At 57.6% G+C, this 15,560-nt stretch overlaps 6 protein-coding genes and 1 non-coding gene across 7 annotated transcripts; 3 read left to right on the plus strand and 4 right to left on the minus strand.

Moving 5' to 3' along the window:
- Positions 1–233: 233 nt before the first annotated feature.
- On the minus strand, positions 234–347 carry EHS24_005788. Its single transcript has one exon. It is a non-coding gene; the product is annotated as a tRNA-Tyr (tRNA).
- A 749-nt stretch (positions 348–1,096) lies between these two features.
- On the minus strand, positions 1,097–4,895 carry EHS24_005789 (uncharacterized protein; the record flags this gene model as incomplete). The annotated part of the gene is made up of 7 exons (XM_028621270.1): positions 1,097–1,354; positions 1,396–2,771; positions 2,818–2,901; positions 2,940–3,124; positions 3,163–4,038; positions 4,086–4,267; positions 4,308–4,895. 7 exons carry the CDS (start codon positions 4,893–4,895, stop codon positions 1,097–1,099), a joined length of 3,549 nt encoding a protein of 1,182 aa, XP_028477722.1.
- A 248-nt stretch (positions 4,896–5,143) lies between these two features.
- TRM6 (tRNA (adenine(58)-N(1))-methyltransferase non-catalytic subunit trm6) lies at positions 5,144–6,943 on the minus strand (the record flags this gene model as incomplete). Its single annotated transcript, XM_028621271.1, has 7 exons — positions 5,144–5,249; positions 5,290–5,553; positions 5,600–5,732; positions 5,773–6,122; positions 6,160–6,361; positions 6,399–6,688; positions 6,729–6,943. 7 exons carry the CDS (start codon positions 6,941–6,943, stop codon positions 5,144–5,146), a joined length of 1,560 nt encoding a protein of 519 aa, XP_028477723.1.
- A 275-nt stretch (positions 6,944–7,218) lies between these two features.
- RVB2 (RuvB-like protein 2) lies at positions 7,219–8,819 on the plus strand (the record flags this gene model as incomplete). The annotated part of the gene is made up of 6 exons (XM_028621272.1): positions 7,219–7,249; positions 7,300–7,497; positions 7,546–7,616; positions 7,655–7,777; positions 7,817–8,017; positions 8,058–8,819. 6 exons carry the CDS (start codon positions 7,219–7,221, stop codon positions 8,817–8,819), a joined length of 1,386 nt encoding a protein of 461 aa, XP_028477724.1.
- A 271-nt stretch (positions 8,820–9,090) lies between these two features.
- EHS24_005792 (uncharacterized protein) lies at positions 9,091–11,665 on the plus strand (the record flags this gene model as incomplete). Its single annotated transcript, XM_028621273.1, has 7 exons — positions 9,091–9,481; positions 9,532–9,849; positions 9,889–10,301; positions 10,354–10,694; positions 10,746–10,965; positions 11,007–11,271; positions 11,325–11,665. The coding sequence occupies 7 exons, from the start codon at positions 9,091–9,093 to the stop codon at positions 11,663–11,665; spliced, it is 2,289 nt and encodes a 762-aa protein (XP_028477725.1).
- A 121-nt stretch (positions 11,666–11,786) lies between these two features.
- RPE1 (RIBULOSE-phosphate 3-epimerase) lies at positions 11,787–13,085 on the minus strand (the record flags this gene model as incomplete). Its single annotated transcript, XM_028621274.1, has 4 exons — positions 11,787–12,217; positions 12,276–12,336; positions 12,734–12,842; positions 12,934–13,085. The coding sequence occupies 4 exons, from the start codon at positions 13,083–13,085 to the stop codon at positions 11,787–11,789; spliced, it is 753 nt and encodes a 250-aa protein (XP_028477726.1).
- Positions 13,086–13,312: 227 nt separating this feature from the next.
- Positions 13,313–15,501, plus strand: PRP28 (mRNA splicing protein prp28; the record flags this gene model as incomplete). The annotated part of the gene is made up of 3 exons (XM_028621275.1): positions 13,313–13,381; positions 13,434–13,596; positions 13,652–15,501. 3 exons carry the CDS (start codon positions 13,313–13,315, stop codon positions 15,499–15,501), a joined length of 2,082 nt encoding a protein of 693 aa, XP_028477727.1.
- Positions 15,502–15,560: the final 59 nt, after the last annotated feature.

Raw genomic sequence — 15,560 nt, forward strand, 5'->3', positions numbered from 1 at the left:
TCGTTGGAAGACCAAGATGAGATTGAAGATGTGTCCAAAACGAGTTGCACAGGGTTGGATCGTCCAGCAATTGCTTCCGTTATTTATTAATAAACTGTCTTCAAATGTATTACCCTTTGATCAACTAATGACCCGTCACCCTAATGCCGCCACTCAAAACCTCCCGTTACACATCTCCATCTACGCAGTAAAAAAAGGTGAGCTCGACGTCGCGCTCGCAACGCTGCTCATGCTCTCTGAACCCTGATTCGAACAGGGGACCTACGGATGGCTTCTTCCACTCGGAAGGGAGGTGTAGACAGGTGTAACAGTTACAGTCCGGCGCAATACCACTATGCTATTCAGAGCACCTGTGTGGCACTTGTTGCGATGATAGATCTAGCACACCCTCCCAGTTCACTTTGGCAGCGGCGAGCCTGTGCAAGGCGCGACGTCAGTTCAATGGAACTGATGCAGGTATGTTGAGACGCCAAGTGTCGCAAGGGTGCTCAACACCTCTCGCCAGGATGGCAAAATATGACTCTTGCGTGCGAGCGAGGACAAGGCCACAACGGTATGAGTATTTCTGCGGATTGTGGTCGCCAAGAACTGTAAAGCCTAGTCCCGTGTCGCCGGCGAACATAACCCCGGGACATGCTGAGCGACAGCGCTTTGCTTGCACTGATTTAGACGCACAGCGCTGTGCACCTCGACAGAGCCGCGGCATCCGCCTCAAATTTCAAATGGAAAATGCTCCAATAATTAATTTTAACAATTTTAATTGTCTGTTGTACAGAACGCCTCCCTCATCAGAACCAGCAAATGCCGGAAAAGTCAGCTGTGGTGTACTGTACTGTACACGCAGTCCTAGTCCCAATTAATATGAAATAGCTGAACTTGCGCAGCGGTTTCATAGCTTGAGTCAGATAAATAATGAAGGCAAAAACGACGCACGGCGCATTCACAGAGTGCCAAGTATTCACGATTGCACAAGTAGCAGCATCCGCAGTAGCAATATTGGTAAACCCAATGTAGTCAGCAATGTCTATGACATCGGCCAGCTAGCGAAAACAAGTCTATGGAGAGAAAACCTATGGGTGATATGACAGACCTCGACTTAAGCGTGCCCTGGGGGAGGCGATGTCTGGACCTTTGCGAGCAAGCCTGCCAGACGGCGGTAGTCGCGCAGCAAGGTACCCACCTCGCCCATGCGGATATCGCCCACCTCACAAGTCATGAACCGCTCCATGGGGCCTTCCTCCAGAAGAGTCTGGACGCTGGGAGTGGGCGATTTGAGCGAGTCGGTGCGCTTCTCACCGAGGCCAAGCGTGCCCTGGCGGCGGGGCGGCTGGCGCGTGAGAGTAGCGAAGAATCCCTGTGGATTGTCAGTCGCTGTAACGGCCATACCCTACCAACCTTCTCCTTGTCTGGCGGGGTGGTTGCACCGGTCACAATGTCAAGTGGCGGGGTGGTTCCAATGCGTCCAAATGCTCCAATCTGCGCCAGACGGTTTCCGATCGAATTGGCGTTGGGGTCACGCTTGCTGCCTCCAGCGGATCCCGCGCCATCGCGCGACAGGGAGCCCTCGGCCTTGGACTGGTCGCGCTCGCGATCACGGTCCCGCGACATCATGGAAGACACGCTCATGATGCTCCGCGCATCACTGCGAGCGCGCGGCCGGCCCTCGTCCTGGTCGTGTGCGATAGAGCCGACGTTGAAGTCGGGAGACTCGTCCTCGCTTCCAGGTTCCGAGGCGCTGTCCTCGTCATAAATGCCGCGTTCGCGAATGGACGAGGGGCGCGAGACGGCGACTTCCACCAATTCCCTCTCGCCCGACCAGTTCATGTCCGACCCGTGTGATCCTGCGCGAGAGCGGTTCCGGGCGGCTGCAGTGGTCGCTGCTGCGGCAATGTTGGCCACTGAGGCGGTGACTGACGCCAGAGAGAAGGTACTGGCCTGTCGGGGACGGGTGATGGGGCGACCCACAAGGGGCTCCTCGTCTGGTGGGGTGGCTGTGACCTGCGGAGTGGTACCAATGAAACCGCGGAGGGCGCTCCACGATGAATCGACCACGCCGGTGAACACCTTGTTGGCGCTTCCAGCCATCTCACTGACTTGGAAGACACGGCCACGAAGACGAGTCGAAGCAGAGGCAATGGACGCAGTGTCGGCGTTGCCGTCGTCGAGGTACGTGAGGCCGATAGGGGAGAGGTCCTCGACACTCATGACGCGGTCAGAAGAGTCACCGAGGCCGAGCTCGGAAAGGTGGACATGCTCGATAAATTCGACGACGGCGGTCAGGTTGACGATGGCATAGGACGCCTCGCCGACGAGGCAGATGGCCGACCTGTACCGGCGGAGGTACATGAGCTGCGAGGCGAGTTGGGCGGGGTTGGCCTTGACTACGGCGTAAATGATGAGTGGGAGGATCAAGTCTGCTCCAGACGTTGAGGGCTTTGGGGCTGTGACGACAGCTGTGCTCTCGTCGGTGTCCTCAACAGCAACCTCGGCGGGTGTTTCCTTGAACTCATCGGTAGCTTCTTCTAAAGGCCGCTCCTTGTTCTCCTCATGCTCCTTCGTAGGCGGCACGATAGTGTGCACGCTGTCCGCCATCGCCTCGTCGAGTGCGCCACTAGACAGCTGTATCTCGGGCACACTTGTGCTGTGCTTCGCGAATGGTTGGGGCGTGTGTTCCGCATCGTCGACAGGGGAGGCCTCCTCGTCCTCTACAGGCGGGACATATGCCTCGCCTTCTGGTCGGAGCTCGATAGCAGGAAGGCGACTCAGGCCATCTGCATGGGTTAGATTAGACATGGCCGCGGGACGCCCGAAACCCACCAACTGCAATCTTGTGCGCGCGAACAAGCACGTCGGCCTTGTCCTTGGGTGTCAAGCAGGGTAGGGTTGACAGCTTTTGCAGTTCTGCAGGTCAGCTGATGCTGCACGCCCTCATAACCCACCTAAGCCAATGTCGCCAACTAGTGCGTTCAATCCGCTCGCAACGGCGCCTTTCGGTTCCTCGCCTGGCGGCCGTGTGATCAATCCCAGGTGGTCAAGGGAGAGGTCAAGGAGGTTTAGCGCAGCGATACGCGAAGCCAGTGCCTCGTCATGGCGTGCGTCATCTGACTGGAGTGGTGAGAAGATCCTGTTGAGTTAGAGAGCTCAGGACGTGTCTTGACCCACCGATTGTACAGCAGCCGGCACACTAGCCCCTCCACACGCTCCGTGCCATCGCTGGCAGCCTGCTCAACTTGTGTCTCCTTGTCGCCCGCGCCAGTCGCTCCCAAATCCCGATAGTGGGCTACCAGGTCGTCGTAGATGGCCTCCATAAAGTCCTGCAACCGCTCGCCCGTAGATGACGGGTCGGAGAAGTCGAGTGGGATGCTGCCATCTGCTTCTGAGCTACCGAGCCCGTGGTGATGGCTCTTTAGCAATGCTTGATCGACTACGCCTCCAGACACGGGACAGACAGCCCCGACGACGAGCTTGAAAACCTTTTCAATGACCCGCTCCGGCAGACCGTCGAGGTCGGCACGCACGCCAGATCGGACAGACTTGACCAGCGCCTTGTGAACCTCATTGAACCGCACGGGCTTGTTGATGGTGTACGCAAGCACCGAATACCCTTCCCCCGAGTCCGAGTCAATCTCGAGCGACACGATACTCGGACGTGGGGATGACACGCTCGACGACCCGGGGACAGGCGATGGCGAGCTGGGCCGTTCTGGCGACAGCGACCCGGCAGCTTTCGACGGTGAACCGCCAGCAACCGGGGTCGAGGAACTCGGTGAACTGCCGAAGAATGATGCAAAGGGGTTGATTCGGCGGGGCACTTCCTTTGGAACTGCCTTGTCCGAGGCAGCAACGGGCACAGCCTTTCCGAGTGCCGGGAACGGCAGCGGAGCCGTGTCAGCGGAGAGAGTGTAGTTTGGGAATGTAGCCGAGGCAGGCTGCGTCGGACGCAGACGGGAGAGGACGCCGACACGTCGAGCGTCGTCCCGAAGTGCAGCAATAAGCGGCGAGTCTGCCGGCACTGACGACTCAAACGACACTGTCGTGCTGGAACAATTAGTTTCAAGTGTCAAGCCACATGGCCAGAAACGTACCTGCGCAAAGTGCCTATGAGGCCCGAGAGCGTGACAAGCACAGACGTGCTAGCACCTGGCGTGGTGGGCACGTTGCCTACGCTGCTGGGGATGGGGGTTGAGAGGAATGCGATGTGGTCGCGAAGAGTCTGCGGAGTCATGGGTAGAGAGCTTGCCGGGGACGAAGGAAGGAGAATGACCGCCTGCACCGTCAGCGTCTGCTACACAGTAATGGAAGCTCACCTTGCCACTTGTGAGAACCTTTAGAAGGTCAGCCCAGTCGCCACCCTCTCCACGGGCGCGAGCACCCTTGTCAAAGATGGCGTCAATCATGCCCATTCCCATGCTGCCGTTGCCTAGGCCAATACGTTGAGCCGCTGCCTTGAGGCTCTGCAGCTGTAGGCGGGATGTCGCGGTAGCGGCCGCAGCCGCATCGAGCTGCGGCTCAGAGGAAGGGACAGCAAACATTGCACTGGTGCTCATGCTTGTCGTTGGGGCAGTGGTTGGGGCCGCAGTAACGATGGCAGGTGCCGGCGGCGAGGTCGTCAACGTTGCTGCTGGCTGGATCGGAGGGGAGGCGGGCACCGTGCTGCCCCCCTGTGGAGGTCGATGGCGGGGTTTGTAAGGTGTGTAAGGGAGAGAAGCGGTACTGGTCTCGGGGGACTTGTCCTGCAGTTCCTCGCCTTGGTCGGGAAGGTCGTTGACGAGACTGCTGGATGATGCGCCGAGCAGTGGATGTGTGATCGGTTGAGATTCCATCGACGACCTTGGTGTTTTGCGTCCGCCAAGGGAAAGAGATGAGAAGAGGCTCGGCTTGTCCAACGACGCCATTGTGGCCGTAGAGCCGGGCAATGTATGGGAATGTGTGTGGTGGATGGTGTGTGCGAGGCAGAGAGTTGGTGGACGATAGCAACCAAAGTGTTGCCGGCGTCATCGACGGACACCCGATCGACCCATCCAGGCCGGCCAGGTACAGACCCAGGGACTAACGCACGAGTGGCGACGCGTCGTCCGCCCCTATGCCACCCCCAAGTCTTCATCATCAAAAAATGTAATGCATGCATCTACTCCGCCATCTCCTACTCCTCGTCGCCCGCAGCCTCCACAGCGGCGTCTCCAGTGTTCTTTTTCCTCCTCTTGTTGTTGTGCCTCTGGTGCGATTCGGGGACAAACGTGGAAGGGAACCTGTGGAATGTCAGTCACAGCTGGATTAAGCTCAACTCACACTCGGGTAGCGTGTAACAGGTAGCCGCCCATCGCGCTTGTCGTCATCGTCGGGTGAGTACGACCAGGAAGAACCTGGTAGGTACGTGTCCACGACTCGGTGAGGGCCGTGGCGAGGAAGTTGGGGTCGCGACGGGTGTACTGGAGCGCCTCCGCCAGAACCTGCTGGTAGGGCGAGTAGGCGACCAATGTGCCCGAGCCCGCAAGGTACTTTGTCAGGCGGTGGATGACAGAGAGGGGCGACATTTCGGTCGCAAGGATGATACTGCATATTAGTGCTGTTTGCGGCCAAGGGTCACAACACCACTCACCTGTCCCAGCCGCCAGAATGCAGCTCGTTGCGGGTAGCGTTCAGCTCCGCAACCTGAGCGTTATGCCTGCGCATACGGGCCATGGACTTGTTGGCCGAAATAGAGGGCATATCGTCCTCGGCAGGGGGGCCAGCTGGCTACGTCAGTCACGAATTGCCAATTCCGGTACCTACGCCTCGAGTAGTCCTCCTCAGCCTCCATCCAGTTAAGCCACTTGATGAACGAGAGCTCGCGTTCGCCAAAGTTCATGACGTTGAGCACACCCCATGCAGGTGGCGAGTCGGCATCGTTGAAGAGGAGGATACGGCCCTCACAGCCCATGCGGTCTGCGATGGCAGCGGTGACAAGACCGCCAGTGTCGTCCACCACGAGGTAGCGACCGCCGGGGCGAATGTTGGCGAGGTTGAGGAGCTGAGACAGAGTGTCTTCGCGGAGGTACAGAATCGACTGGGGTGACCGCACAGCGTAGTGGTTGACAATGTTGATCGACGAGGGAGCCATGGGCTGCACAGTCTGGAGGTACCTGATGGATTAGTCAAGTCTCAGAAACGTGAACTTACTTCCTCTCCTTCCTCTTGCGCCACTTCTCCTTACTGAAGTCCGTCTTAAGCTCAAACTGGTCGTGACGGGACATCTGCCTCTGGATCATCTCCTCTGCAGACACACCCTGGGCGCGGAGCTCCTCGATCTCCTCCTGCGACAGGAGGGTAGCGCCCTTGTCCTCCGAGTCCTCAATGAACTCGTTGGTCTCCTTGATATCCTCTAGACTGTCAGCCTGATCTGGCCTCACGCTGCTCACCGATGACGGCGTCGACAATAGGTCTCCTCTTGAGCGGCCTCAAAATGTTGAGCCACCCCGGGTTGTTCTTGGGAGTGTCGCTGCCCTCCTTGCCTCCCTTCTTCTTTTGGTGCTTCTTGCTCTTTGCCTGTCCAAATCCAGACTCGCCCCAGTTCTCCTCACGGTCGGCTGTGGCCGCCTTGGTCGATGAAGGCGCATCGGGACCGGGGGCAATCTCGTACTCGATGTCGTAAGGAAGGCCGAGCAGCTCGCTAGCCGGGAACGTGCCAAACTTGCCCAGGTGAACTAAACTAGAAGGTTAGGTGACTCTGTAAGATTCAGCTAACTCACCCATCCTTGGACGCAACAACAGCCTTGATCGAGTCGCTAGGGAGCTTGAGGAGGACGTTGTCGCCTTCCTTGATGACGGTCAACCGGCGACGGAGGATCTCGTCGAGAGGCTCCAGAGGACCCGCGTCCTTGGGCTTGCGGCTGTTGGGGTGGGGACGGGCGGTAGAGGCCTCTGCGACCGTGTCTACCTGGACTTGAGGCTGGACGTCCTCCATGATGATTGTTGTGGGAGTTGCAAGGGTTCGTGATTGAAGGACACATCTCTCCAACATTTGTGCATTTGTGGAGGCAGTCACGTGGTTTCGAACTAAAGCATGACGCGGAAGCAAAATAACAATCCATGCTCTCAAAGGATCAACGTCGAGAACGACACCCATCCGCTTCCAACTCTTGACAACAACCACCAGCAAAATGGTACGCCGAAACAAGCTCCTTCACGGAGTACAGCACTGACAGGCAGGCGGCCAATATCTCTATCCAGCCGGGGACGATGAAGGACGTGACGAAGATGGAGCGCATCGGCAAGTGTTTACGGCGTTGGAGAATGAGCTACCCTTCTGACTGTCTCCAGGCCCCCACTCGCACATCCACGGCCTCGGCCTCGACGCCAACCTGGAGCCTCGCGGCAACTCACAGGGAATGATCGGACAAGGCAAGGCGCGCAAGGCTGCCGGTGTCATCCTCAAGATGGTCCAAGAGGGCCGCATTGCGGGTCGCGCTATTTTGATCGCCGGCCCTCCTTCTACCGGCAAGACTGCCATTGCCATGGGTACGTCTGTTGCGACGAGTAGTGAGGATGTACGCTGACTGTGATAAGGTATGGCTCAGACTCTTGGCTCGGATGTTCCCTTTGTCAACCTCGTTGGCTCGGAGGTCTTCTCACTCGAGGTGGGTTGACCCATATGTGGCTGACCGCTAACCCGCAGATGTCCAAGACCGAGGCTCTTACTCAGGCCTTCCGCCGTGCCATTGGTGTGCGCATCAAGGAGGAGACGGAGCTCATTGAGGGCGAGGTCGTTGAGATCCAGGTTGACCGCAGTGTCACTGGCGTGAGTTCCTAAATTGCCGCATCAACTGACAGGCAACAGGCTACCAAGACTGGCCGCTTGACGCTCAAGACGACCGACATGGAGACGGTGTACGACCTTGGTTCGAAGATGATCGACCAGCTGCAAAAGGAGAAGGTGCTTGCCGGTGACGTTATCAGCATCGACAAGACCAGCGGAAGGATATCAAAGTTGGGCCGCAGCTTTGGTAGGGCAAAGGACTATGACGCCATGGGTGCCGACGTGAGTAACCACTGCCCACCTCTTTGAGCTGACAACCTAGACTCGCTTCGTTGCGTGCCCGGATGGAGAGCTGCAGACGCGCAAGGAGGTGGTCCACACCGTCTCGCTGCACGAGATCGACGTCATCAACTCGAGGACGCAAGGCTTCCTTGCCCTGTTCGCGGGCGACACGGGCGAGATCAAGCCCGAGCTGCGTGACCAGATCAATGAGAAGGTCGCCGAGTGGCGTGAGGAGGGCAAGGCCGAGATTGTCCCTGGTGTCCTCTTCATTGACGAGGTGCACATGCTGGACATTGAGTGTTTCTCCTTCCTGAACCGCGCGCTGGAAAGCGAGATGGCTCCCTTGGTCGTCATGGCCTCCAACCGTGGCATCACCCGGATACGCGGCACCAAGTACAAGTCGCCCCACGGTATCCCTGGCGACCTTCTCGACCGCATGCTCATCATCAGCACCTCCAAGTACTCGGAGGACGAGATCAAGGAGATTGTCAAGATCCGCGGCGACGAGGAGGACGTCAAGCTGGGTCCCGATTCGCTCGAGTTGCTCGCCACGATGGGCGGCCAGACCTCGCTGCGTTACGCCCTCAACCTCATTGCTCCATCGCAGCAGATTGCCATCCGCCGCAAGAACACGCAGGTCGAGGTGGACGACATTCGTCTCGCCTACAAGTACTTCCTTGACGTGGACCGCTCGGCCTCGTACGCACGTGAGACTAGCGGCATGATGTTTGGCGAGGAGGAGGATGTGGTCACTGTGACGACCGCGCAGAACGGGAGCATGGCGATGGACACGTCGGCGTAGAGAGACCATGAGCAGAGTGAGAGATATGGAATATGATGTATCAAAGATGTCTTCCGCCCTTGGGGCCCCCTGTTTTCTTGGCAGAGTTGGGGGTTGACGGGACTGACGCGTTTCGGAACCGGCTCGTGCAGGGTGTGAGGGCGGTGCTACCACCGGTCTTGGTGTCCCATCACCCTTTTGCACCGTCGCTCTTCTCGTCTCGTCTAGAAGAGACACACCCCCAGAGCAGCGAAACATGATTCACTCCTCTCCATCACTCCTACCAGGCGACATGGATCATACACCCAGCAGTGGTGACAATGGCGACAACAACACCTCCACCCTAGGCGGCCGCATCGATAACAACAACAACAAAAACAACAACAACTGCGGCGTCGACCCTCTAGACCACTTGAACGAGGATGTCCTGCAGTACACGTTCTCCTTCCTCGACCCGCTCGACCTCACATCGCTCGCCCAGGTATCCCGTTCTTGGCGCACATACATCATGAGCAACGAAAGCTGGTGGCGAAGTCTCATCCGTAGGGAAGGTGTCGATGTACGCGAGTGGCGACGCGCCAAGGCTGAACGCGAAGCGCTGGCTAGAAAGGAAAGTCACGCACAGGTGCCAGACGCGCTATGGGGAGCCGATCATACCACGGTCGAGGAGCTTGTACAGGCATGTAAGTCGTCACCTCGTAGGACGATGTCAACGGACAGCTGACCTGTCCAGACCGAGGTCACCGGCAACTTCAGGACGCCTGGTCCAACCGTCACGTCTACGAGACTCAGATGGCCGTCCCCGAGTTCAAGTTGAGAGACATTATGATCGACCACAGCGAGGATTACATCTATGCGCTGTCCGACCATAGACCCGCAGGGAACAGGTGGATAATGGTACCCGACTCGGGTGTGGAGAAAACCCCACAGAATCTCCATGTTCTCGACCGGTACAGTGGCAAACTGCTGCTCTCCATCCCCTGGATTACTGCAGACGCAATCATGGCCGTTGGCGCCGGATATGTTGTTGTCTCGTCCTCCTGTGGTAACCGTAAGCTGTGTTTGCGACTACCTGGAGCTAACTAGCCAGGCGACCACCGCAGGTCGTACGACCATCGTGACCACCCTTCAGCATCTGTCGGCTACCTGACAATCTACCGTACTGCCAATGCCGCGGAGCGCAGAGCTGGTGTCGCTACGGCACTGGATATGCCCCAAATCTCGCCATTCAAGTCTCAGCGTGGTCTGCCTCTCGAGCATGCTACGACTTTGAGAGGCTATGAGGCGTGGCACGCCTTTTGCGTTGGGCTCGACACTCGAGGCGACGTCCCGCATGCCGTCCTTGCAGGTGTCGACTATTCGGGTGTCTCTCTGTGCAGCCTTGATAGCATGGTAGATGGCACACCCCTCATCATCGAACACTATCCCATCAACTTGCGGGAGCTGGACCAACCTGATCCTGCAGGTAGCCTACCGGACGCCCAACCCGAAACGTCCCTGCGAGTGAGAAGCGACAAGACCAGAGCGGGAAGAGTGTCGCTAACACATACAACAGTCAGTCACGTTTGACGAAGACTATGTCTATGTCGGCACAAGCAGGCAGCTCGTTGTCATCTCGCGCAAGACAAAGAAGAAGGTCGTCGCGTTTCCCGACCCTACGGAGCCCATTTTGCCAGCCAACAAGACTGCACATGTCGTCTACCAAGTCTATTACAACTATCCGTACGGCAGTCGAGACTTCAACAGGGATGACCCACAACGGGACACTGACGTCCCGACCGGACCATCTGACACGATCACGTTCACCATTCTTGGACATTCTGGCCAGTATCGTGAAGAAGCCGGCTCCGGTACACACCTCATGTTTGGTGCAACGACAAACCCCCAGTTCACAAGGTGGGTAACATGACCGGTACTGATGACAGACGACGGATCTGACCTGTCCAGTATCAAGTTTACGACAGGTGACCTCGTCGTCGGCGGTGACGGTGGTGTTTGCCTTGTTGTGAGAGACTTTCGCCGCGTGTTGCGCGACGTGGAGCGGATGGAGCACTCTCCAACACTCCGCCGAGAGGCTGTTGCAGCCAACACGATCATGTTCACCTTTACGCATGAGTTGAACGTGGCAGAGACTATTGGGGACCGTATTGTGTTCCACTCTGACAGAGTGAGCTTGTAACGGTCCGATATAGCCGAGCTAACTCCCAGTCCATTCTCACGATGATCGACACCAACGACTTTCCGGACCTGTCGTCCGTCAAGACCGAGTCCGATGAGGTTCCCCCATTGCCGGCTAGCGGGTTTGAGATCTCTTCTATTGAGGACCTTCAGTACAGGTCATGGGTAGCAGTGGATGCCCGCGGAGTGTACCTCTCCGACTGGGATAAGGGCTTCCCCACGAACACTGCCAACTACGAGCACGCCCACGAGGAGCAAATGGGAGGCCATTGGGATTATGAGGTTGAACCAAACTGTAAGTGCACTCTTGGTCCTTGTTATTTTGTACCACTAGCTGACACTTTGCAGGGGGTTGTATTAAAGTGTGGTCACACCGCCCCGAGGCTGAAATCATGCACCGCGATCACTGTCGCCGTGTGCGTGAACACCTGACTACGCCACAACACTATTGGCAACCGATCGATACCTTCCACCAACCCCCCGAACCGGAGACCATCCTTGACACTGGAGCGCTTGCGTTTTTGTTTGGGTATGAGTATGTTAGTGAACAGGAGGAGGGCAGTGGAGACTCTTACGAGGAGGATAGTGATGGCTCTCACGAGGAGGAGGAGGAGGATCCCGCGGACGGGGAGCAAGTTGCCGCCGAGGACCCTGCACTTGACTACGCGATGGCGGAGCTCATAGTTTGAATATGATGTCCGTAGTTTATCGTCTCCTCATGGCATGTCACCTGTTAATAATATGGATTTCCTTGCGCGCGTGCACTTGAAAACGACACTAATACTTATGCACTGTGATCTACTACTACGTTTAAGCCTTCTTGGTGAACTCGGCATCGACCTGGGTACGCATCTCGGCAATGGTCTTCTTGGGGTCGGCCGATCCAAAGATCGCGGAACCCGCCACAAGAACGTTGGATCCAGCCTGGGCGCACTGGCACGCATTTCCGGCACCCACACCGCCGTCGACCTGGATGTGCTTCTCGGGGAAACGAGCGCGGAGCTCGGTGCACTTGGGCAGGCACTCGGCCATGAACTTCTGGCCGCCGAAGCCAGGGCGGACAGTCATGACGAGGAGCATCTCAACGGCGTTGCCGAGCTCGTCGGTGATGACGGTTGATGGAGTGTCAGGGGAGATGGCGAGGCCAGCGAGCATTCCCGCAGCGTGGATCTTGTCAATGACGGTCTTGGCGACCTCAGCGGAGCCTGTGTGTGTGAGTACAATTAGGAATGTGGGTGAGGCTTGGGTACGACAATGTGGTCCGAGTGACATTGCCTACACCTTGCTGTTGTGACTCACCGACAGCCTCATAGTGGAAGGTATACAGCTTACCACCCGCCTTGGCGACGTCGTCAATCCACTGTTGGTCAGTTCACTGTTCCTTCCCCATTCGACTCCGGCCACTACGGTTGTGAGCGGACCGGCCGCTCGGACCGGAGCGGACTCCGAGCGGACAAGACAACGCCGCACACTCGCAGCCTTGCCCCCAAACGTCCTCGACGGTCTTTTAAAACAAAAACGACGTTCAACAAGCAACAGAGCAGTCGTAGAGAGCAGCCAGGCGCGTGTTCCACCTCCCAGCGTACACACGGCCCCGCGCCGTAACGTGCGGACGTGAAGACCACATCTCGATCATGTCTGAACACCGATGTCGGTCATTGCTGAGAAACACAAGTCGGGGCTCCGAGAGCAGTACCATTTCCTCGAGAGCGGTTTCTATCCATGCAAGGTTCCAGCCCCAAGCAGTCACGACTCACGTTGGCAGGGTCCGACACCATCATGTGGCAGTCCATAAAGATCTCGGGGACGTTCTGCTTGACGCAAGTGAGGATCGGTGCGCCCATGGTGATGTTGGGCACAAAGTGACTAGAGTCAGCTCAGCACAAAGTGGACCTATCGTACCCGTCCATGACGTCTGGCCATTAGCAAAGCCTCTCCCAGTCCTCCTCCAACGTACCCATGTGCAGCCAGTCGGCGCCGTTGTTGATCATGCGCTGGCACTCTCCGCTGAGGTTGGAGAGGTCGGACTGGAGAGTTAGGAACATGTCCACTGACCGACATAAGTAGACTCACAGCGAGGACCGAGGGGGAGATGATGCACTGGACCATGTTTGACAGAGGTATAACCTGTAATGAGTGAATGAACAAAGTCGAGAAATGGCACAGAGCATGACGAGCAAGATACCCCGTTGAAGCGGCAATGGGGCGATCCCCCGCGGGGTAATACACGTCATTGGCGGTATCTATTGATTCCGTCACCGCACGCTCGCCACTCAATGAGATGTCCATCGACCAACTCCATCTTCGCTCGGTTATTCTGTCGTCTTCAAATCACCATGGCTGGCCCCCTCTCTGTCGAGGACATTCTCGCCAAGCAAAAGGCAGACCGCGAGGCTGCTGCCAAGGTAAGCCCTAGAGCTGTGGCTGTGTCTCCTTTCTCTACTAACAGCACCACAGCCCAAGTTCCTGTCCAAGGCCGAACGCGCACGCCTTGCTCTCGAGAAGCGCGAAGCCGAGGTCAAGGATCTGAAGCAGCGCGAGGCGGATGACAAGAAGCAGCACTCTGACTTTGAACGTCGTGCGGATGAGGAGAGGCGAAGGACTCAGGACAGCTCCAGGTGTGAGGCAATATTGTTTTTGTTTACAACAGTTGGACCACTTGCTGATGACTGCAGTTGGCGCTGGCCGCGACCGTGATGGACGAGACGGGCGTGATGGCGGACTGGACTACCGCGATAGCCATGACCGTGGACGGGATGGACGACACCGCGACGACCGGAACGATGGACGCTACCGTGACGATCGCCGTGGTGGTGGAGCTCAGCGTAATGGGGCAAATGGCGCCTCCAACGGCCACGCTGGTCCGTCAAAAGGCAAAGGTGGTGCTGCTGCCGCTGCTCCTGAATCGGATCTCGACATTATCAAGAAGCGATACCTTGGCCAGCACGATGTCGTGAAAAAGCCATGGATGCGCAAAAGCACAAACAAGAATGCCATCTTTGAGTGGAGCGCGGCCGATGACACCAGTTCCAAGCCCCTGTGGGCCGGGCCACCACCTGGTGAAGGTGTTAGGCCAGGAAGCGCCGCTACCAGCAACGCCGGGTCACCCGCCCCGGGAGACAATAAGTTCGTGGATGCCCTGGAGAGGCGTCGTGCGGGCAAGGGCAGCAACGACGACCGACACTGGAGTGACAAGCCGCTCGGCGAGATGCGCGAGCGTGACTGGCGCATTTTCCGCGAAGACTACAGCATTTCGTCGCGCGGTGGCAACATTCCCCATCCTTTGCGATTCTGGCGGGAGAGTGATATCCCTACGACTGTCCTTGACATTGTGGACCAGATTGGCTACACCGAGCCAAGTCCCATTCAGCGCCAGGCTATCCCGATTGGTATGCAGAACCGTGACCTCGTCGGTATCGCCAAGACGGGTTCCGGTAAGACTGCCGCCTTTGTCATCCCCATGCTGTCGTACATCTCGCGCCTCGCCCCTCTCACCGACGAAAACCGCCACCTTGGCCCGTACGCCCTCATCATGGCCCCTACGCGTGAACTGGCGCAGCAAATCGAGGCTGAGACCGCCAAGTTTGCCGTGCCCCTCGGCTACACCTGTGTCTCGATTGTGGGTGGTCGCTCTGTTGAGGAGCAGCAGTTCAACCTCCGCAATGGTGCGCACATTATCATTGCTACCCCCGGTCGTCTCAAGGATATGGTTGACAAGTCGATGGTCGTCATGTCCCAATGCCGTTACGTGGTCATGGACGAGGCAGACCGTATGGTCGACCTAGGTTTCGAGGTGGATCTGACGTTTATCCTCGATGCCATGCCCACAGCCAAGGAGTCTGACGATGGCACGACCGACCGCGTCATGACCCTCTTCTCGGCCACCATGCCCCCCGCCGTTGAACGCCTGACCCGCAAGTACCTTCGCAAGCCCGCGACTGTCACCATCGGTAACGCCGGTGAGGCGGTCGACACTGTTGAGCAGCGTGTCGAGTTTGTCCACGGCGAGGACAAGAAGAAGGCACGTCTTATCGACATTCTGCGCACCATTGGTCTCCCTCCACCCATGATCGTGTTCGTCAACCAAAAGTCTACCGCCGACGTCGTCGTCAAGTATGTCCAGCAGTCAGGCATGTCCGCCATCTCACTGCACTCGGGCAAATCACAAGAACAGCGTGAGGCATCGCTCCAGGCTCTCCGTGATGGCTCCGTCTCCGTACTGGTGGCTACCGACCTGGCAGGTCGTGGTATCGACGTGCCCGATGTCTCGCTCGTTATCAACTGGCAGATGTCTGACACGATCGAGAAGTACGTCCACCGTATCGGTCGTACCGGTCGTGCCGGAAAGACTGGTGTTGCGATCACGTTCCTGGACAACAACGACGACGAAGTCATGTTTGAGCTCAAGAATGAGATTCAAAAGAGCGCAATGTCGACCATGAACCCGGAGCTGTCTCGCCACGAAGCAGCCAGGCAAAAGGTCACGCGCGAGATGAAGCGCAAGAGGGACGACGGTGATGACTAGGGAGACGGTGGGGTTCATGACGTAGGAGGTGTCTCGACCCAGTTGGCGTTTCGTGACAG

This window comes from Apiotrichum porosum (genome assembly GCF_003942205.1).
Source record: "Apiotrichum porosum strain DSM 27194 chromosome Unknown scaffold_3, whole genome shotgun sequence".
NCBI classification, from domain to species: Eukaryota; Fungi; Basidiomycota; class Tremellomycetes; order Trichosporonales; family Trichosporonaceae; genus Apiotrichum; species Apiotrichum porosum.